The sequence below is a fragment of the Eulemur rufifrons genome, chromosome 9 (genome assembly GCF_041146395.1).
Source record: "Eulemur rufifrons isolate Redbay chromosome 9, OSU_ERuf_1, whole genome shotgun sequence".
Lineage (NCBI taxonomy): Eukaryota > Metazoa > Chordata > Mammalia > Primates > Lemuridae > Eulemur > Eulemur rufifrons.
The window spans coordinates 2,471,157-2,494,043 of record NC_090991.1 but is presented as its reverse complement, the minus strand read 5'-3'; the positions used below and the strand labels follow the sequence as shown (position 1 = coordinate 2,494,043).

Sequence of the window (22,887 nt, the reverse complement as noted above, 5' to 3'; positions counted from 1 at the left end):
CTGGTTGTAGAATCAGTTGGGATTGGTAGTTCATAAACAGAAAACCAAATGCAGCAGTGAGTATTTATCCAGTAGGGTACAAATTCAGCAGTGCCATGCAAGTACAGAGTTAGAACCACGAGGTCCCCTTTGGAAGCTGAGAAAGTATCTCATTGACTTCGACTTCCACGGTCAAAGCGCAGGAAGGCAGGCGGGTGGAAAGCTGAAGTGCCACCGCGGGGCGGCAGGAACTCCTGGTGAGTTTCTTGCAATATGGACATTACGCCCCGTGGGATCTTGTCAGCACCCACAGTGGGCCCAGAAAGCTGCCTCCGCAACTTGCTGGGGTTGGTAGGAAGCAGCCAGGCGAGCAACCACAGTATATGGCGTCCTGCGGAGGCCAGGAAGCCAAGAAATAAGGAACAAATAGGACTGGAACAAAAAACCACCTCATGCAGGTTCCACGGGCCACCTCCCTCCATTAAACAGCAAGGCTGCTCGTATCCCTTCCTGACCTGCTCCCCCGGGGAGCGCGCCAAGAGGATATAGGGTCAGGGGAGGCAAGAGAAGGAGGAAATCGCTGTTTGTGAAAGGACATTTAACCCCTTTGCGAGCGCGAGCACACACACACACACACACACACACACAACCAACATTAAGAAAAAAGACACTTCATCAAAAACTGGACATAGGGACTTGGACTTGGAGCTGATTTTTTTTTAAAATCTTAATTTCTGCCTTTGATTTATTTATTGGCTCTCTTCCTAGGGGATTGTTCCTTTCTAGGCCCCAGGGGACTCTGGATCATCCTTAAACAAATCCAAGGGAAAACAACTAAAAGAAAAAAACTATTGATGGAGGGAGGAAGGGCTTTGGTGGAGGGCTTGCAGCGGGCAGCTGAGTAGGTAGAAGCGCGAGCTGCCGCAGAGGAATTCAGTTTGCTCCACACAAACGGGGGCGTGGCGTGCAGCGCCGTGCTGGGAACTGCTGCGAACAAAACTTCCAAAGGTTCGGGGACGAGGAGGAGGTTCAAAGCCGGGGAAAGGGGTGGGGTGGGGTAGGATGCGGCAGCGGTGGCGGGAGGGACGCAGAGCGCGGGGAACCTCCAGAGGGTCAGGGCCGCGAAGGGCTGGCTGCGTTGGAGAGGTTTGGGGGCCCCAATCGAGCGAGTGGCTCGAAGGGTGGTCAGGCCCCCAGGGATCCGGCCGGCCCTGGCTGTCGGTCAGGCAACCCCGGGGCGGCCGCAGGCCCCTGCTCCGCTCTAAGGGGGCGAGGCTGCCTGGAGGGAGGGAGAACAGTGGGGAAGGGGCGTCGCCCCTGGCGCCCCCGCCCTCTCCAGTGCCATTGAGCCGCCCCTGCGGAGCCCGCGCCACCTTTTCTCCATCCCACCCCGCCCGCTGGCCCGGCCCCTGCGCCGCCGGTCCGCGCCCCGCCGCGCTCGTCCGGGGGCTGGTCCGGCCCGGGGCTGTTGACGTCACCGCCAAGTTCGCTGCCCTCCGCACCCCACGTGTGGCGGCGGCGGCGGCGGCCCAGGAGGCAGCGAGGGAGCGCCTGCGAGCACAGTGGCCGCGGCCGCTGACAGGTCCCGCGCAGCCCGGCCGCGCCACGCCGCTCACAGGTGGGGTCCAAGAGCGGTTTGGAGCAGCCGGGCGCGCGGAAAGGGCGGACGGCTCGGCGCCGGCCTTCTGGTTCCCGCTTGGAAAGAGGGACTCGGGGGGATCTCGCTCCGGGGCCAAAAGGACCTGAACCCGGGCCGAGAGGGAGCGTCCAGGCGGGCAAGGGGACCAGAGGAAGCTGGGGCTGGAGTGCACTGTCGCTCGCCACTGTCTGGAGCGCCCGGAGCTCAGCGGCCCCGCAGCCGCGCGTCCCCTGACCTGGACCGAGCGAGGGATGCACGATCGCTGAGCGGAGATCCGCGCCTAGAGGCCGCTCGGAGCCGGGGCTAAGACGCACGCCTTCGCCGCCGCCGCCAAGACCCCCATTCCGGCAACACTCGGGGAACCGGGGCGCCGAGCAATGCCCCAAGCCTCAGGACTTGGGCGCGTCTAAGACGATGGTTTCTTAAGCACGGCACCGCGTCCCCCTTCCCGCCCCCTCGACTGGAGCAGAGACCTTGAGCGGGGCTCCCGGGGCTCCGTCCCCGCGAGGAGCCCCGGCCGCCTTCTCTAGGGGCAGCTCGCACGGCCGCAGGGGCGCACGGGCGATGTGGTCTCCGGCCAGCGCGCAGGCCCGCCTGGGGGATACTATGGCACCTGGCGGAGTCCCAGCCTAGCATGGCCCGCGTTCTGCCCGACGTCGCCCCCGATTAGGATGGCCCCTCCGGGCCCGGCCGGCGCCCACCCCACCTCGGCCGAGCCGCTGTCCCGCAACATCTTCCGGAAGTTCCTGCTGATGCTCTGCTCCCTGCTCACCTCCCTTTACGTCTTCTACTGCCTGGCCGAGCGCTGCCAGACCCTGTCGGGCCCCGTCGTGGGGCTGTCCGGCAGCGGCGAGGAGGCGGGGGCCCCAGGTCGCGGCGTCCTGGCCGGAGGCCCGCGGGAGCTCGCGGCGTGGCCCGCGCCGGCACAGAGAAAGCGCCTCCTGCAACTGCAGCAGTGGCGGAGGCGCCGGCCGCCCGCTCCGCGCGACGACGGCGACGAAGCGGCCTGGGAAGAGGAGACCCCTGGCCTGGCCGGGGGTCCGGGTGGCTCCGGGGCCGGAAGCAGCGTGGCCGAGGCCCCGCCGGGGACCCTGGCGCTGCTCCTGGACGAAGGCAGCAAGCAGCTGCCGCAGGCCATCATCATCGGCGTGAAGAAGGGCGGCACGCGGGCGCTGCTGGAGTTCCTGCGCGTGCACCCCGACGTGCGCGCCGTGGGCGCCGAGCCCCACTTCTTCGACCGCAGCTACGACAAGGGCCTCGCCTGGTACCGGTGAGCAGGCGCGGGCCCCGGGCGCGGTCAAGTGAGAGCGGGGTGCTGGGGCGGGGGAGGGGGAGACCCGGGGGAGCCCTTGTTGACCCCCAGTTGGCCTCCCTCCCCACTTCATGCAGAAGGCAAAGGGTCATCCGTAGCTGTCCTTAATTAAGTTCAGTGGTCTCTTTCTCCACTATGTCTTCTCCTTCCCGGGAAGGGGGTGTTAAGGGAGGGAGTTGGAGGGAAATTTTGGCCTTAATGATTTTTTTTTTAGTCCTTGGGATTCTCTTTCCACTCAATAGCCAGTCTCATCTCTTTCTCCTGCTTTGCGAAAGTAATCATGCATTTAGCTAAAGAAAAAAGAAAAGTTTCTCCTAAATTAGAAACCTGTTCATCAATTAGTAGTAGGCGTCCCAAGGAAACCTGTTTTTATTTATTCTTTGTCTTTAGGGCGGTTCCTTGTGGCTAACACAGTCTTTGCCAGATAGTTGTCCTAGGTGGGAAGTAACAGAGAGACTTCGTAAAAGTGTCAAGAACCAGGGAGTCTACGAAGTTTGGAAAATACATGCCCAGCAAGGGCCAGTAACCGTGTTTTAAAGAACGCTTGCTTGGTAATAAATTTTGTTAGGGCGAGGTATGAGTTTTGTAAAGTGCTTTTAATATTTATAGGGAAAAGTAACTTTTGTCTCTGGACTGGCCAAAACTTTTCTAAAGATCTTCAAACAATTCTCTCTACAAATACGGTAGCCAATTAAAAAAGGAAAAAAAGAAAAAAAAATACATTGTGAAAATCCTGTGAATACAGTTTAGGAAACAAGTCTTGTTTAGAACTTAATCTTAAATTTGCCAGTCTCCTCAAGTTCAGATTCTATCTAATAGAATCAGATAAACTAATAAGCCCTAGTGTCGCCTGGATTTTGTTTGCCATAAAATATTGGCTTTTCTTCTTTCTTCCAAGTACAAGGAAAACCCATGTTGCTAGAATTTTCTATTTTATTAAGTTTATCTTGTTCATGAAATATGCATTCTCCCTGTTATTTTAACTGAAACAATGTTACAAGTGTTACAGCACAATTTAGATATATTTCAAAAGCCCACTAAATTAGCCATTTATCCCCAAAACAGAAATGGACATGACTTGACAAACTTATTTACTTGAGGGGTGAAGCTCACCCTTAGATTGATTTTAGGAGCCGAATTTACAGTAAATCAACTCATGAGAAAAGGTTTGGTCCTAAAAATCGCATTCAAACATTAAACACTTTTAAAACAGTAACTTTCCATTTGTTGGAAAGAAAAACAAACAACCTTCCCTTAATATAGATTATATATCATTTAAAATCATCAGCCACTTAAAATATCCCCTTGTGTTTCTGTCATTTATGTTGTATCCTCTGGGAAGTTCTTATAAAAATGACCTGTTGAATCTGGAAACAACAGGTCCTTCTTTTTAGCACAAAGGCAGCTCTGTTTTTTCCATCAAGGACATAAGAAAGAAGTGATTAAAGACCCCTAAAACTCTTATCTATAGCAGTTTGCATTGAATTCAGCCTCGCACCGTGCTGTAAGCGAACACATTTCAAACTGACTGTCTGAAACATCTAAGACTGTGTTGGGCTCTGAGGTGCTATTAAATATGGTGAAATATTTAGTACTAAAATCCTTTATTTTCCTTTTGCCATACAAACTTTACTTCCACAAAGTAGGATTGTTTCTTCTTATTCCAGAAATGAGTATTTGAGGGCACAAGTATATCTACAGACCTGGATCTTATTTTCCATGGACCTTTCTGAGCTCCTGTAAGCGAAGGAAGGTTTCAAGGTAACTAGAAACATGAGTATTAAAAAAAGAAAAGAAAAGAAAAGAAAATGGAGCCATAAAGTTTTAGGCCACTCGCCTTTGGAACTGGGTGCATGCTGTAAAGTAAATCTGTCCTGGGCTTGTTTACTCCAGCAGAAGAGTTCTATAAAGCAATTTATGGTGGTTACAAAAATAACTGCATAGTTGACTTCATGGTTTGGTGAATTTAATTTTCTAAGTGTTGGAGCAATGTCTTTGTTTTACCGTTTGCCATGGTTTTTTATTGGATGCATAAATTTAAGTTTAACTCAATTACATAGAAAACTTATTAAAAAAAATCCAACCTATGGAGCCTGGATTAGGTGATTATTTAATGAAATTTCCGCATAAGTTCCCTTTCATCTTGGCTCTAAACTTAGAGTTTGATGTTTGTGAAAAAGATTGAAGACTTAACTATGAAAAAAGAAAATGTCCCACACAGGATGCCACTTAACTAGCAAGTGCATTTTAGCTACTTATATTTAACTAATATTTTAGAACAGGGGATTTGGTTAGAACTTCCTGAGTCAGCCCAAACTTTGCAATATAGGATTTCTGTCATATACTTACGACCACACAAGCATACACACACACACACACACACACGCACACAAACAAATAAAATTCCAATATTTGCACCTTGAAGTGAATTATAGAAGAGACAAACCTGTGTAATATTTTTAGACGCACATTTATGTAGGAGAATCCTGAGATGTCTAGCCTAGTTTTTTTGCCAGTGAAATCTCAGTTGGCCCGAATAGTTGACTGTGGTACTGCCCCCTACTGTTGTCGAAAAGGGAGAAATCTGTTGCTATTAAGAAGTTTGAAGACCTCTTGGAGAATGAGTTTGTGAGTTAGAAACGCCTGTTGCCGAGATGTTTTGAGAAACTTCTCTCACTGAGAAGAAAAAAAATACGTTATAAAATGCGTCCCAAGGGTAAAGTAATAAACACTTTCTCGGAACAAATTTGTAGTAAAGGCTAAGAAAATGAATTTGTTATTCAAAATCTCTAAAAAGGAAATTATTCGTATTGATTTAAAATGTCCTGATAGCTTTCCTCTAAAATAAATGAAAGGCAATTTTTTATATGCCAAGAGAGGTTTCTTAATAATAATGTAGGACACTTCAGTGGAGTTTTCTGCATATGAAACTCCACCCTGATGGGGTTTAAAAAACATTCCTCATTACTTAATTTAGCAGACAGGGTATCAGTACAACAAATGTCCGTGGCTTGCGTGTCACGGGAAAGCAATCCTTCGCAGTGAGTCGTGTCCATTTCCATTGTATGTGTGGTGGGTTCATAAAAGAAAGTGGAAAACGGTTTCATTAGCTACAAAATGTTGAGATCTTTACCTAAAGTCAAACCCAAATGTCTCTACTGTAGTTCAAGAGCAGGTGAGCTCAGAATTTAATAAGAGGGCCCTCCTCTCTGCTCATTTATATTTGCCCGAACTAAAAGTTACCCCTTTTTTTCTCCTAAGACAAAAGATATCTATTTATAAAGTATTTACAGATATGTATACATATACACATATGTAGTATGTATGTATATAAATGTTTGGTTTCTGTAACATTTTAGTCTGTCATTTTGGCACAAGATAGGAAATACTTATTAGCATGTCTGTTTCTATATTTTAATTCCTTGTCTTTAACAAGTCTGGACAATTTCAGCAAAGAAGAATATTGCTAGGATCAGTTCACTCTGTAGATCAAAGAGGACTCATCTCAGAGTTTAGGAGTTAGTGCTCCCCTGACTTCATCAAAATTTCAAATTTTCTGGCCTCTAATGATCATGGTCTTGTTTGTCAAGTCCACCAGAGAGGCAGACTGAACAGAGGCCCTTTCGGGTCCTATGAGGAGAAATCGGCATGTGGGAGCAGCTGGGAGCAGCTGCAGAGTCCCTCCATGTGCAGTTTCCCACCCTCCTGTGCTGCTCGAGCCCCTTCTGCATGAAGAGTTTGAAACGAAATTTGAGCCAAGGGAGCTGCAGAGTCTGGCCACCCATGCAAGGTCATCTGGACTGGAGGCCAAAGGCTCTCTGTCCTTAGGGTGAAGCAAAGAGCACTGAGAAGGGATGAGGGGCAGGAGGAGAATGGGAAGATGTTGCTTTGGGCTCTGAGTCTAGAGTACATGTCTACAAGGGGAGAGGGTGTAACTTCTTTCATCATATAGTTCCCAGGAGCTCTCAGTGCCTGGACACTCCCCACCTAGTGAGCGGTTGGGAGGCCCAAATGCTGTCATTTGTCTGCTGAATGTCTGAACTCTGGACCCGCCCCCAGTAGACAACACCAGCAATGCAAGTCAACCAGCCCAGGCCCTGTGTGCGTGTGTGTGCATGTGTGTGTGTGTGTGCGCGCGTCCTCAGACATATGCATGTGTGTGCAAGAGCCGACACCCAGTAGGTGGGGAAAGTGATGGAATTTATAAGAGGAAGGTTATTAAGTGGTTGGAGAACTTCTGAGCAATGTTGGACATTTTGGGTATAGAACAGGCTTTGGAGCTATTGAGATCATAGTCCAGTCATTGAACAACAGCAAAAACACTTTTGATAGAGCCTGGAATTGGAATGCCTTGTGTGAGTGACTATTCCGTTACAGGGATGAGATTTATAATGTGCTGATATACTTCGTGTGAAATGCATAGACATTGGGTGAAAATCCATCACAACATTGTAATCTCCTGCCCTCCCCTTAAAATGAAAGCACTCTGGCCAAGATATTTGTCTCATATAAATAAGTCTGTTGATCGGCCAGGAAAGAAGAAGTGCCAAATCTGTGTTTTGGAGGGGTCATGGGAATGAAATAAGCCTGTGCAGTTAATGACCACAGGGGCTAACCTTACATAGACCAGATGCTCACATCATCAGGAGAGTGTTGCAGAGAAAACAAATCTCCCTGATATAAACAAGAACAACAAAAGGCCTTGTATCTCTACAGCTGCTGTCCCAAACCCCCGGTCCATGGACCAGTACCGGTACCAGTCTGTGGCCTGTTAGGAACCGGGCCACACAGCAGGAGGTGAGCAGTGGGTGAGCGAGAAAAGCTTCATCTGTATTTACAGCTGCTCCCCATTGCTCACATCACTGCCTGAGCTCCACCTCCTGCCGGATCAGCGGTGGCAGTGGATTCTCATGGGAGCGAGAACCCTACTATAAACTGCACGTGCGAGGGATCTCGGTTGCTCCCTCCTTATGAGAATCTAATGCCTGATGATCTCAGGTGGAGCCCAGGCGGTGATGCTAGTGCTGGGGAGTGGCTGCAAATACAGATTATCATTAGCAGGGAGGCTTGCATAATTATTTCATTATATAGTACAATGTAATAATAATAGAAATAAAGTGCACAATAAATGTAGTGCACTTGAATCATCCTGAAACCATCCCCCCCCACCCCCCGCCAGTCCATGGAAAAATTGTTTTCCATGAAAGTGGTCCCTGGTGCCAAAAAGGTTGGGGACCGCTGCTCTACAGGACACATTTGAACAATTGCAAATGCAATGACCACTAGTCAAATTGCTGGGCCCAGTGGGGAACTTGAGATTCTTAGCTCTTTTCCTTAGGGGGAGATCTTCCTTCACCAAGTAATAGTAACTTGGCTGTTAAAAAGCTTCATTTCTTAGTATATGTTTTTTAATGATATTAGACCACAAGCTTTTAGGAAATTTGTTTCTGCATAAGTGATGAGTTACAATTGTGAAAATAAGATTTCTTATTAAATGTATGCCTTTAATATGTAATCAGAGGAAGTTGCACCAAGGTAATATTTTTGTTCCCTAGTCTTTGCGTTTATAAGGATGTCTTAAAAATGCTTGTCAGCACTTTAAAACCTTTGCTAATTTGATACAGTTTAAAAATCTCTATGGGGGATACTGATATAGTTAATAAATAGACTTACATGAAGCCAATATTTAGAAATTAAAGCAATGCTGAGTTCATTGAATGGAAGCATCTCTCTAATTTCTTGCCTCCAATGATGCAGCCCTTGGATTTTTGCATTACTCATGTGGTCATGTCTACTCGTATACCTAAAAATTATATTTTATCCTAAGATTACTTCAGGACTGTATTGCAGAAGTTCAGATTTAGCGTGTTCTAAAAGTTGTCTGATGACAGTAAATGTGAAAAGGGAAAGGGGAAATATTTATTAAGAATGAAGCTTAGTACTTGCGGTGAGGAATGCGAGAGACATTCTTGCAAAGGTTTCAACACAAAATTCTATTCATTGACTGTTGAGAGCAGCCCACTTTGACTGCGACATGTAGCGCCACCTAGTGGGAGGAGGAGTCAGCAAGGAACCCCAAAGGGAGAACTTTGAAAACCTTATCATCATCAGGGCATATTTGCAGTCTCAATTGCAAAAAGAAACAACAGCAACAGAAACTCGTGTTTAGGTACACTTACAGCAAGTGTGATCTGCCTAGCACAGAGGAGCTGCACTTTGCCTCTTTTAGGCAGGAATATTTCACTTCTTTTAGGCAGAGAGTTTATTCTTTGGAGAGAAATAAAAGAGACTTGACTTCACAATAAACCTGAAAACCGAGATATATATGATTAGAGGATTTATATTAGAAATGCTTATGACTGAAGGGAATACCATATGCCCCAGATTACTTTTGTTAGTGTGTTTTGCCTCCGTTTTTGAAAGCCAGCTTCAAATGAAAACACTTCCAGATGATTTTATTTCAACATCAGTAATGCAGCCTCATTCGTCCCCCTGTGTGGTGCAGGCTCTGGAGGAGGGTCCTGCGATGCCTCACAGGCAGCACACAGAAGCCTGCTTAACCCTTCCGGCACGTGAGACACCCTGTGGAAGATCCTGTCCCCGGCACAAGGGACAGCTTTGCAGGAAAGTGTTTTCAGAGTTCCAACGGGAGAGGCATTTCTGCGACCAGGGACCAGCCGGGGACCAGGGCTGGAGGGCGGGGTGGTGGTCAAGCTAAAAGGAAGTCAGGAAGACGGGGACAAATGGGAACGTTACAGTGGACAAACCCGGTAGCCACTGCCTTTAACCAAGTGATGAAGGTCACATCCCCTTGTTATCACGCTGAGATGGTGTTCCCCTGATGAAATGCAATGAGGATGGCTTCACATCTTCCTAAATCCATAACCCCAGTCTGACCATGAGAAAACACTGGACAATGAGGGACATTGTCCCCCAGTGAGGGACATTCTGCAAAATACCTGACCAATATTCTTCAACAGCGTCAAGATCATACAAAACCAGGTAAGACTGATAAACTGTCCCGCATGGCAGGAGACAAAGATGAGTCATTACTAATGAGTAAATACGAGGGTGCCCTTGATTGGTTCCTGGGACAAGAAAAGGGCATTTCTGGGAAAACTGGAAAAATGGGAATAATGTGTGTAGGTTAGTTAAGAGCATTTTACCAAGGCTGATGTCCTGGTTTTGATCATTGTACCATGCTACGGTTAAGTAAGATCATAACCTTAGAGGAGTCTCGGTGAAGGGTGTATGGGAATTCTTTGTACTGTTTTGTTGTGCAATATTTAAAATTATTCTAAAACCAAAAGTGAAAACAAAGAAGGCAGGAGGAGCCTAACAGGGGTCAAAGGATGAGGGCTCCAACTGAAGCACTCCGTCCACACCAATTCCCTTTTACTCCGTGTTTCTTCTTTCCTTTCCTTCGGAAGGCCCCCAATGGGCCTGCCAGCCTTCCCTGCCCGGCCAGCACCTGTTGCTTCCAGACATGCTGATCTTTCCCCCGGCTTATTTCATAACAACGTCTTGTTCCCGAACCAAGCACAAAGACGGTTTTGTTTTTCTTTCTCTCTCTTTTCTATGGGTGGTAAACATAAAGTGGAAAAGGTGTAAAAGGTCCCCACCCCTGACTTAATCCTTCTGGTGGTAGGTAGCAAAAACTTTGATGTAAATGATGAGCCTTGGAGGACACAAAGAACTGAAGTAGGGGTCAGGGAAAATCAGACTTGGCCATATGGGTTTTATTTTTGTTTTGTTTTGTTTTGTTTCATTTTTGCCACAGACATAAGAGGAGCAGGTGTCAGAGGTGGGAAAGCTGCTTATAGGGTAAGGAGACGGTGCCAGGGCTGTGGACGCTCCTTATGGCTAAGATGACAACGCAGCCCTTATTTTCCAGGCCAGCTTAAATATTCGATCTTCTCACTTGACCTGGGGCTTTACCCTATGATTGACACATCGTGGCTTATGAGACCAGCGCAGAAGCAGACCTGGCACAGTCACTGCATTCAAGGAGGAGGAAGGAGGAGAGAAAGTCCAACCCCAGAGCCCTCAAGGGCGGGGAGGGGGACCTTCCCTCACTGTGGGCTTATCCTGCTGGGACTGGTCGTCCTGGACTGCTGGTGTCACCAGACTCAGAGTTCCTGCTTAGGTGGCATACTGTCATTTTCTGCTGTTTTGAAACACACAGTTGTGTATCTGGGCTTCTGGTTGAACAGGGTAATGAAAATCTCCCTCAAAACATTTCCTTTGATATTTTTAACAACTGTAAAAATAATTTTGTCCACATTACATTCTTATTTAAGCAACACAAAACAACACCCTCCATCTAGAAACTCCAAGAGGCTAACAGTATTTCCTTTTAGTCATTGATTCATTTATGGATCTGTTTGGATCCATAAACATCCATCCAACATCCATCTTTATTGGATCTGTTTAATACAGTTTTTTATGCAAGGGACAGGCTGCAAATACTTGTGTAGATTAAAAAAATTTCTGTGACTTAATACCATCCTTTACTGTTGTTCAGCATTTTTCCATTTCAGCAGGTATACACTTTTCTTCATGCATTTTGAACCCTCTTAAAAGTAGCAAAATATTTGTGCCCTACAGTGTATCTTTGCTGAAATCTGTCATCTCAGACGTAAGGTGATATTAGCTAAATTTGTTGAGCTCTCTGCTGCATGTAGTCTCAGTGATGTTAGCAATAAGCAGTTCCTATCCTTTTCTTCATTTTATAGATCAGGCAACAGAGGCTCAGAAAGAGGAGGTAACTGGCCCAAGGTCAGAGTAGAACTGTTGCTGAACCCAGGTTCACCCCCCCCCCCCCAGCGTGCCAGCATTTCACTGCCAGGGTGTTCCGGGTCCTCCCTGACAGACTTGCCCACGTGTGGTTCCCGTTTACGCAGAGCCATCCGTGTCGCAAAGGCGGTGGGGACCGAGAGGCTGCCCCACATGGTGGAGTGACTTGGACATGTTTGGTTCTGATCTTGAACCTTTTGTTAGAAAATCGGGCAACACATCAAAATACGGTTAAAAAAGTGAATTTTTAAAAGTATCTAAATATCCATGTTAGTCTGCTGGCCTATTATGGAATAGCTAAAGCCATCTCTGTTTTGTCAAGAAGTAATCTCATCACAGAACTCATCCTACTGAGCATATCAGAAACCTTGGGCCATTCAATTGATTTTTTTCCCTCCACTTATTAAAAAATAACAATAACCACTAAAAACACTTTTAAGTAGACCAAATAAGCGACTTTCCTGCTTCTAAACTCTGTTGCTTGAGGAAGCCGAAATATTTTCAACAATGTAACTGGAAAGCTGTTTGCTGCTCCTGGAATTGGGTCAAGGTAAGTGGGTGGCTGCTGTCCGCCCCTCGGCACCCTAGGGACCCCCAGTTGGGCACTCTCCTAGCACCTTGCTGAGTCACTGCCTGAGTCTCTTTTTCACTCTTTTCTATATTTTCACCTTTGGAACCACATATTTTTTCATTCCTTAGATATGTTAATATCTCCAGTCAGAGCACAGCAGGGCATGGTTGCCCCCAGCACTATTCTATCTTCATTATTATTGTTATTAATAATGTTCATCCAATCGATTTCCTGCCAGCTGGTCATTGTTAGCACCAAGCCCTTACTGCAGTGGTCAGGCCATTAGCCACATGAGACATGACTGTTGATTTGAACTTCCTTTAGCTCCAGTGAAATAAAAACAGAGAGGATGTTGGAGGAGGTAGAAGGTATCTCAAAGACAAAGATTGTCTTTTGCATAGGAAGAAATGGATGTGCCTTGCCAAGGGTAAGCTAAAAGAAAAGAACTCCAGGCTTCTAGTTCCAGGGTTACAATTCTGAAGAATGCAGTTGGGAAGCAGTTGCATGCCCCAAAATACATAAATTGAGCTTTGGAGGATTTGTAACAATGACAAAAATATTCCTTGAATAGAACCAGTTATAGCATTATTTTTTTCTCCTCTCAGAGCTGGTGAATTAAAGCACTGAATTGAGTTGAATCAGTGGTCAACTCATCTTTAAATTTCTGTTTTTCATCTCAGATGTTTTCCCCAATATTTTGATGCTTACAGATTTGGGAGCACAGCTAGCATGATGGGTCTTTGGATCCTCCAGAGTAATTTGTGTTTTATGGTCGTTGCCTGCTTGTAAAAGATTAGTAGGAGAAATCCGAGTACAGACAGGAAAAAGTTTGCTTTTTCTCCCTTGAGTGTTCAGAGTAGGAAGTAATCAATCAAATTATGGGAATAAAATTCCTTTTCCTTTTTTCAGAGTTCTTACTTGGATTAGATCTCTCCTTTCACTAGGAAATATCCAAGTTGCCAAGCTGGTTTGAATGACAAAGTCAAAAATGATGTGTTTGTTACGGTCATAAATCTTTGCAGATTCTCATTAAGTTCAGGTATTTAACAAACAGAACTGGATTAAGCTGCAACTAAAGTTACATTCCCAGAGCTAACCACTCCCCTCATCGCCTTCCTTAACTGAAGCCATGTTTGCTCTAACTGGATGTTTTGAAAAGTTCTGGAGGGAGGGAAACGTATGGAGGTGCAGCGATTTCATTTCACAAACAAAGCAAACAAAAACTTGCATCTGTTTTTTTTTTTTTTTTTAATTTCCTGGTGGACTCTAATTATACTTGTAGCTTCTTTTATCCAAAATGTTGTGGGTTTGCTTTTTTTTTTTTTTTTTTCTTTTTTTAAGAAATAAAGGCCGCTTGTTTTCTTACTAATGAGGTCCTACTCTTTCTTCTTGTGTAGGAGGCTGTAGGATGACAACAGTATCTGTTTAAAAAGAAAAGAAAGCTCTCTCCAAGGCCAGAGGGTCTACTAGAATGCCCTGCCAGGGTTTAATGGTGGAAAGAAAACAAACTGGATCTGTTTTATATTTGTATGGAGGGAGGTCAGGGGAGCTAACACTTTGTGGTGAAAATTCTTGGGATTTTCAGGTGCATTTGCCCTGTGGCAAAGGGCGGCCAGTTTGAGGGCAAGACTTGGAGAAACTACTTCAATTGTTAACTGAAGTAGGAGAGCGGACTCTTATTGCCATGTCGTCTGCCTTTTTTCAAAAGAAACTTGAAATACTGATTTGCTTCAACATATTGGAAAATAATTCACATATTAAAAACTGAAACCCAAACTAAACAAAACAAAATTCCACATGGATGGAGCAAATCAGTCTCACCTGAAGTGAATGGCAGCTGGTCCACACCAATGGGGTCGGGTGAAGACCAGAGTTAGACAGTAAATGGCTGGCATGAACCAAGGGTTTTTCAAACTGTGAATCATGAGACCTGAATGTATGATAAAATCAATCATTTTTAAAAATGGAACTATACATAAAATGGACTATAATAGGATAAAATGGGAGTGGGTCACATGTAGTAAACAAGACAAGTGCTATCTTGACAAACTTGGTTCTCTTTGTTATTTGCATATATAGATGAGTGTGTGTAGGAAGGGTTGGATATAAAATGTATTTGTTATAGTGGATCTTAAGAGAAAAAAAGTTTGGAAAACACTGACAAGTGTACACGGAAATCCTGTTTGAAAAGATAAATCAGTGTGTTTCAGGGTCCCTTGAGAAACTAAGTGTGAACATTCTGTGCTACAGATTCTAAACTTTAGTCCTTCTACCTGTATATGTCCAGGGTCAGAACTGCACTTACCTAGTACATAATAGGTTCACTATGAGTTTAATACAAAAAAATTATTCTTTCCTCCAGAAGTCACAATTTTTTTCTGGAAAGGGACAGACAGTAAATACTTCAGCCCTCGTGGGCTGCAGGATCTCTGCCACAACTTCCAGGGCTGCTTTTGTGGCAGGGAAGCGGCCTAGATGACATGGAAATGATGGGTGTGGCTGTGTCCCAATAACAGTTTGTTGGTCAGAACTACAAAACTGTAGTTTGCAGACTTCTGGGCTGAACTAAAGGATTCAAATATCTCATGTGCTCTTCCATTATTTGCTTCTTACTCTCAGGTGAGCACACACAACCAACATTTATGGGAATGTGAGGAAGGCATAACATAGGTGATTAACTTCCCATTCAAGATCCAGCTGAGAAATGAAAGACCTCCCCGTCTGTAGCTGGGTGAGAAACAGGTCAGGATCATCCACCTTGGGACTGCATGGCAGGGACCTGTGGTTTTGAAATACACAGAGTTGTTCAGGATAATGACATTTTTCCAGAAATGTGATTATTTGCTCAACTACAAACATTATATGTTTGTTTGTTTGTTTCTTTCTTTCTTTCTTTCTTTTTTTTTTTTTTTTTGTGAGACACAGTCTCACTCTGTTGTCCAGGCTAGAGTGCCATGGTATCAGCCTAGCTCACAGCAGCCTCAAACTCCTGGGCTCAAGCAATCCTCCTGCCTCAGCCTCCCAAGTAGCTAGGACTGCAGGTGCATGCCACCATGCCCGGCTAATTTTTTTTCTATTTTTAGTAGAGACAGGGGTCTCACTTTTGCTCAGGCTGGTCTTGAAATCCTGACCTCAAGCCATCCTCCTGCCTCGGCCTTCCAGAAAGGTAGGATTACAGGCATGCGCCACCACACACAGCCTCAACTACAAACATCATATGTTAAAAGAGATGTCATATCACCAATCAAAGTACTGCTCAGCTAATTTTTTTTAAAGCTTAATAATCTGTTTTGATGTTTCCTTGACTTTCAACTTGAGTGCATTTAGTTTATAAATCTTCCCCTGCTCTCCCTTTTTCCTGTTGGATGCCAGGGCATTCTGTGAAGCATTTGGAAGGAGCAGTAGGGACACAGTGAGGGCATACTCACTGTCACCTGACCTCTGGATGGAGAAACCGTCCCGCAGTGTGGTTCCATCCAACATTCTGTCTGTGCGAGTGAGGAGTGAGACATCAAGTTGGGAACAAAGGTTGGGGAAACATTTTTGAAGATTATCAAATGGCATGTGTAAGGAGTTTGGACTTCATTCTAGGTCAGCACAGAAATGTAATGGGAACCATATAAGTAATTTTCAACTTTCTATTAGGTTATTAAGTATGAAATGTCTAATTTCCTTAAGTTTTAAGTTTGACAGTTGATATCTCTGACATTTCATTTTGACACTTCTTGTTTTATTTTTATTGTGAAGGTGCATCCTCAGTCTTGCAAATGCATGTTTTGGCTTGTGATTATCTTTCAAATTATTTTTAGAGCAATTGTTGTGAAACCATGGGTAAGTCAAAAAGTCATGTTATTTCTGTATATGAGTTCCATCGTGGAACCAATGCAGTGCAGACAGCTCAAAATATCAACGAAGTCTTTAGGAAGGATGTGGCTATTGAACACACAGTCCATCCATGGTTTGAGAAATTCTGTTCTGGTGATTTTAATCTTGAAAATGAGCCATGTGGGTGACCTGAGACCAAGGGGATAATGATCAGCTGAAAGCTGTAGTGGTAGCGAATCCATCTCAACCCACGCATGAATTAGCAGCAAGGTTTGACGTTACTATTCCAACAATGCTGGACCATTTGAAACAAATGGTCAAGGTAAAGAAACTGGATGGAGGGTTCTGCGTGACTTAAATGAGCATCTGAAGAGAAATCGTCTTGAAGCTTGCCTTTCTTTGCTGTCACGACATAAAGGGGAACCATTTCTACACTGTACTGTTATGTGTGATGGAAAATGGATTCTTTTTGACAATCACAAGCGTTCAGCACAATGGTTGGATAAAGAGGAAGTGCCAAAACATGGTCCAAAACTGAATATTCATCAAAAAGAGCTAATGGTGTGTGTTTGGTGGTCCCCCGCTGGTATTATCCTGTTAAGCTTAATGAAAACTGGTCATTTGATACAGTGAATGTCTACTGCAACCAATGGGATGAACTGATGAGGAAGCTTGCAATTAAGCAGCCAAGATTGGTCAACAGAGACAGGCCAATCGTCTTGCAAGACAATGCTCAACCACATGTCGCACAAACAATGCTGCTCAAACTACAGAGGCTGGACTTGGAAACGCTCTGTCATCTACTGTATTCACCAGACCTTGCACCAACTGACCACCACTTCTTCCGGGCTTTGGACCACTTCTCACAAGGAAAAATATTCAATTCTCAACAAGCGGTGGGAAACTCCTTTCATGATTTCATGGCCACTCGCTCTCCAGGCTAGTTTGCTGCTGACATAAGCAACTTAAGATGGCAAAGCTGTGTTGACGGTTTAGGCGCATACTTTGATTAATTGTACTGCTTCTTGTCTGAGAGATAATAAACTATGCATTTCATTTGAAATTGGACATTTCATATTTAATGACCTAAGTTTAAAAATAAAGAGGCTAAATTAATTTTAACGATATTACAATTTAAGCCAATGTATCTAAAATATTATAATTTCACCACGTAACCAAAGTGAAACGTCATTAATGAGACAGCTTGCATCTTTCATACTAAGTCTTCAAAATCTAGTGTGCATTTCACTTACAGCACATCTCAGTTTGGATTAGCTACATTTCAGGAGCTCAATTGCCTGTGAGGCCGGTGGCTACCCTGTTGGCCACCTGCAGCTCTTGAGGAGTGGGTTTTGAAGGCTTTCCATGGAGGACTGATTTCAGAGACTTCCTCTCGTTCCACTTTGGAAGCCTATTCCTGGGTGGCATGTGGCTGCGTACTCAGTAGATGTCTGTTGAAGAATCTTGGGGACAGATGATGGAAGCTTGAACTAGATCAGTGCAGTGTACATGGGAAGGGGGGTGGAGATTTGCTAGACATTTTGGTAGTAGGAATTATAACACTGTTTGGAATGCTAGGGGTGAGGGAAGGGGGAGAAATTGGAGAATATTTCTTAGTAAGTCTGCCTGTGATAAGGAACACAGAAGGAGGAGTAACAGGTGTCAAGGGGAACAAACAACTTTGTTTTAGGCATGTAAAGTGGAAAGTGCTCTGGGTAAGTTGGAGCATACAAGTAAGGTCAGACTTGGGAGCCATCCCTAGGATGTGATTGTTGAGGCTGTGCCAGTCGTTGGCACAACTGAGACGTGAAGTGTATAGCAGAGCACGAGGAGCAGGTGGACAGAGAGCAGGACCAGGAAAGCATGTTTATATTCTAGCCTCAAAGAGAGAGAGAGTTTCTGTGGCCCATGCCATGCATGCAGAAGTGTTTAGAAGGGACTGAACTGATGTCTACAATTTACTTTGAAATGCATTACAAAGAAGATGGATTAATGGATGGATGGATAGGATAGATAGGTGACAATGAAAGTATAGAAAGATGTATAGTCAGAATATAGTTGGTGGGTAAATGGGTGTTTGTTGTACAGTTCTTTCAAACTTCTGCTATATTTAAAATTTTCATAATATTTTAAAATGTTAGTAGTGGGCGACAGGGTGGTTTCAAGGTCGGTGGTATCAAATGCCATGGAAAGGTTGAATAAAGGTTTGAGAGTGTTTGCTTTATCAATTAAGAAGTCACTGGTGACCTTGAGACCAGGTGGGCTTTTGTGGTGTGACAGAAGCCAGCCAGCATGGGTTCGTGAGTGAGCGGATATGCGTCAGAAGGCACAAGGAGCGTGATGAACTTCCCCACGTGTCTGTCTAATGCTGCGTCCCTTTCTTGCCTGCACTGGAGTCGACCAGTGGGGTCTTCACACTGGCTTTGTGATCATTATGGCCAGCCATCCGTGTGAATACACCTTCATGAGATGAAAGGAGGATTTAGACTGTGTTCAGTGTGTTTCTGTCCCGGTTACGGCACTTGTGTCCTGGTTTCTGTATCGATGTGGGTCCTTACGCTCAATGACTTGATCGACAGCTTCTTTACAGGAGGGTTTTAGCCAGGTCAGTTGGCCTTCTGTCTTCCTTCCTTCCGTCCTTCCGTCCTTCCTTTCTTACTCCATTTATTTATTTATTCATTTATTTATTTTTGAAATTGCAGAGTATACTCTTTGGATGGATACATGTGGTTTCAAGCACTGATTATGAAACACATGTAGTCATGTTGCATCTGATATGCCAGTTTAATTTTCTTGAACGTTTTGGTAAAAGCATGGTGGCTTTTTTTCAAGGCAGTACCGTGTGTACCAGGCTCTTCTAAGCGCCATGCAAGTGTGAAAAGAAAGACAAACTTACTGTAAGAATCTCCATCTTTTTGAACACTCACTTGAAAGTTCTATGAGAGAATGAAGAAATATCAATACTTTATGTTTTCTCTCACCAACATTGAAATTTTTTAAAAAAGTTTTAACCATTGGCTATTCTTCCATCAGTGATGTGTTGTTATTTCTTCACTGGGAATACCAGACATCAGATACAGTTCAGAGATTCCTTGCCATGCTCCTGATACCTTCTTTTCTCCAGAAATTTTAGTGATGGTGAGAAAGCATGAAAAACAAAACAAAAGCCCTGGGAGTGGAGAAACCAAAGCAATTTATTCCTTCATCATCTGACTCACCAGTTTATTGCTCATGGCAAAAAACTAAAACAGTGTTGTAGCGTTCAATTTCTCATTTAGTTAACGGCAACTATTTCTCTCCAACTCATAGAGGCTCACTGAGAAAGGTCTTAGAGGACATACCAAGCAGAATGTTGCTTAAAATAAGTGGAGTTGCTGTATGTAAAGTTCAGCAACTGTCTTCATGGCATTTCTTTAAACTTAATATTGGACTGTTGCAAATAATTTGTTAATTATTTCCAGTCATCTCAAAACTCTAAGGTGGGGGGGGTGCCTTTGGCAGCATGGTGACAGGCTAAGGGGGATTTATCTGGAGAGGATGAGGGAGAAGGGAAGAGGGGAGAGTATGGGAAGCCCAGAAAACTGAAGAGCCAAAAAACTAGGGGCTTAAGTTTAAACCAGTAAGTGCATGAAATCTTTACTTTTCTAATATTGTGATTAAAATAAAGCCAGCTTCCATGTTACTCTCTGCATACATGTGACAGAATTGTAGAATATTTCATTGCATGACCAGAAGTTCCATATAATTGCAGCAGAGGAGAAAGTAGAAAACTATTAATAGAAGGGGGCGAGAAAAGAGAAAGTCCCGTTGATCAAATGCTCCAGAGACCCACCAATAAAAGGGCAAAGAGGCTGACACGAAGGGGTGGGGGATTTGAAAGCAGTTTCAGATTTTCTTAGTGATCAACCTGGATATTTTCAAGGGATAGCTTTGGAGACTGACTCCTGTGAGTCCTGAAATTCACAGGTACTGAAATGTGTGTGCCTGCTGCTCGGAGTCTGTGCCTCTCTAAGGCAGTGGGTTTCCAGTGAGTTTCCTCATCCCCTCAACTTACTGCCTTTGCCCTTTCCATCATAATTTTGTGCCTGTGGCCTTCTTTTGCAAAGATGCATTTTTGCCTATTTCTGGAGAATGAATGGCTATACCGTCTTCACAGGAATTCAAACGATCTGTCCCTGGAAAATTGACTAATGACTGAATCTCTTGAACTGTGCCAGCTACTTACGTATTGTCAAAGCGCAAGTGTGAACCTGTGCACGTCAGAGGTTGCTCTATATGACAGCATTAGTTCAAAAATAAGCATTCGGGAAGACATGACAGTAGTTCACATATGGCTTCTAATAGATTATTGATTTCTCAAGGGAAGAAAGCATGACAATCATTAATCAAGTAATATAATGAATGAGAAGGCAGCGCTACGCAAATGTAAAAAGGTGATTATTATGAAATGCTTAGATAATGGACATTAAATGTTTCATTCCATGTGCAACTCCTTGGTTGTTTAGCCAACTACATCGATGGGCAGATTATATTTTGGCTCTGTTCTTACAGGCATGTTTCCCCTTCGTTTATAAAAAAAGCAAATAAAAAGAGTTCATTCAAACAACTATCTGCGTATATTGATTTGGACATCTGACTTATGTGTACCTATTATCATGGTATGCTAGTATGGTTGTAAAGCTTTGGGCAAAATCATTGCCCTTCAAAACAGGAAGTTCTTAAAAATCAAATAGTAATTGGATATTTAAGCAGCTTCAATACATTGATTTGGGCATCTGACTTTTATGTATGTCTATGATCAGGATATTGTAGAATATGCTAGCTCAGTTTTGAAAGCTCAGGCAAAATCATTTTCCTTGAAAACAGAAAGTTCTTTTTCTTCCTCCCTAAGGCCTCTAAAAATTTGAACTGTTGAACTCAGGTTTGAGTGATGATGGACTACACTTTGCCAAACCAGTTGTTTCCCCTTTTATAACATCCATCAGAAAAAAAAACGGAAGGATACTTCCTTTCATTTGTTCATTTGGACAAACTGTTTCCCAGGAAATCCCTTTTTGTGTGTGTCTGTTTATTTAAGTCAAGGTAATTTTAAAATGAGAAGAAAACTTCACACTGTTCTCAGGTGACATTTAGGAAATAAAAAGATACGTATCTATGGGTTATTGGCACAGAAATGCCCAGACCGTAGCTAAAATAAATAGATGCCTTCCATAATCATAAGAAAGTAATTTAACAACATATGTTCATATAAAAATGGTAGAAATGAGAGATGTTTAATATGTTTGCAGGTTTTTTTAGAGAGAACCACAACAAAATATAAAGTGCGTTTTAAACATTTCTTTGAAAATTTGGAATAGACTCAGAATGGTGTGACTGAATTTACTTTTAATATATTCAATTCCTTTTGAAATTCATGGAGTTTGTACTAAATCTTGATCTTCTGGGAACTGAGCTTATTTACCCTTATCTAAAAATAAAATGCTTTATTATTAAGAAAAAAGTACACTATCATAAAATCTCATTATTAGCATAGGAAATGACCTTGGGGTCATTTAGCCCAATACTTATCTGATAGACCAAAGTTTATGAAAACAGTTCCATAGCAATTCTAGTCATCAAATGATGTTTTTAAAATAAGTTCTCAAAATACTGATATAACAGAACTTATTCAAATAGTAAAATATTTGGTCTATTTCTTGTTTTACCTGCTGGTTGCCGAGCAGATTCACACCTACTTATTCTTCATGCGTGTGACTGGTTATTTTAAGACAGTGTAGAGTATGTAGACAGCTTTAGAAATATTGTTTTATTAGCACACATTAAAGTTTATTAGGAAGGTTCTGCTGTTATATATATATGTCTCATATATAAATATATATGATGTACATATAAATTCAGTCAGTTCTGCTATAACACTCATAGTGAAACATGAATTTGTTCCGATGGGAATAATATATTGGGAAACCACTTGAACATAATGTGAATTTTGCATTTGCTTATGTGCATTTTCTTCCACAAGGAACGCTAGACGAATACAGAAAACTGCACCCAGCCGCACCTCCCAGGAACAGACGTGCACACATGGGCACACACGGGCACACACGTGCACACATGGGCACACACGGGCACACACGGGCACACACGGGCACACACGGGCACACACGGGCACGCGCCGCAGCCGCCCACTGGCCCTCGGCTCACTGTGTGCGCTCTGAGCCACACCCATCTCTCTCTGGTATCTGGCTTTAGGTCTGCTTTTATTATTTTTTCATTTTACAAATTACTTTTATTTAATTGACAAGTAATAATCGTGTGTATTTATGGGGTACAATGTGATGGTTAGATGATCCACTTTTAGAAAACCTTCTACTCCCCACTTCCCAGTAATTCATGAGCTGCAACCTGCCGCCGCCCACTGCCACAAGAAAGTCGGAGGGCTTTGCACAGTAAAGTGTCATTTGATTGTACTATTTCTAGATTTCTTAACCATTTAACCTGTGTAAAACTGTGCTGTCATTGTTGTTAGGTTCTGACTTTTTTCAGTGTGCCACTGACGTTTGTGAGTGCTGTGCCCGAACCCCATTTCCCCCAGGCCCTGTGGCTTTTCTACCTGCAGTTTTGTGTGGCACAGTGATTTTGGTACTGCGTGTGTTGCATTATAGCCAGACTGTATATGCTCCCCTATTACAGAAAATGTAGCAAATGCAAAAAAAAAAAAAAAGACAAGCCTTGCAACAAGTTTGCTGTGTTTCCTCCCAGGCATTT

The 22,887-nt window shown here is 43.9% G+C and overlaps 1 protein-coding gene across 1 annotated transcript in view; it reads left to right on the top strand.

Annotated features, from left to right (window-relative positions):
• The first annotated feature begins 1,874 nt into the window (after positions 1 to 1,874).
• The window catches only part of LOC138392053 (heparan sulfate glucosamine 3-O-sulfotransferase 3A1), a 94,743-nt gene continuing 73,730 nt past the window's right edge, over positions 1,875 to 22,887 (top strand). The window contains exon 1 of the mRNA XM_069482348.1: positions 1,875 to 2,888. Within this exon, the coding sequence (XP_069338449.1) occupies positions 2,290 to 2,888 (599 nt within the window). The 5' untranslated portion in view covers positions 1,875 to 2,289. The remainder of the gene's footprint in view (positions 2,889 to 22,887) is intronic.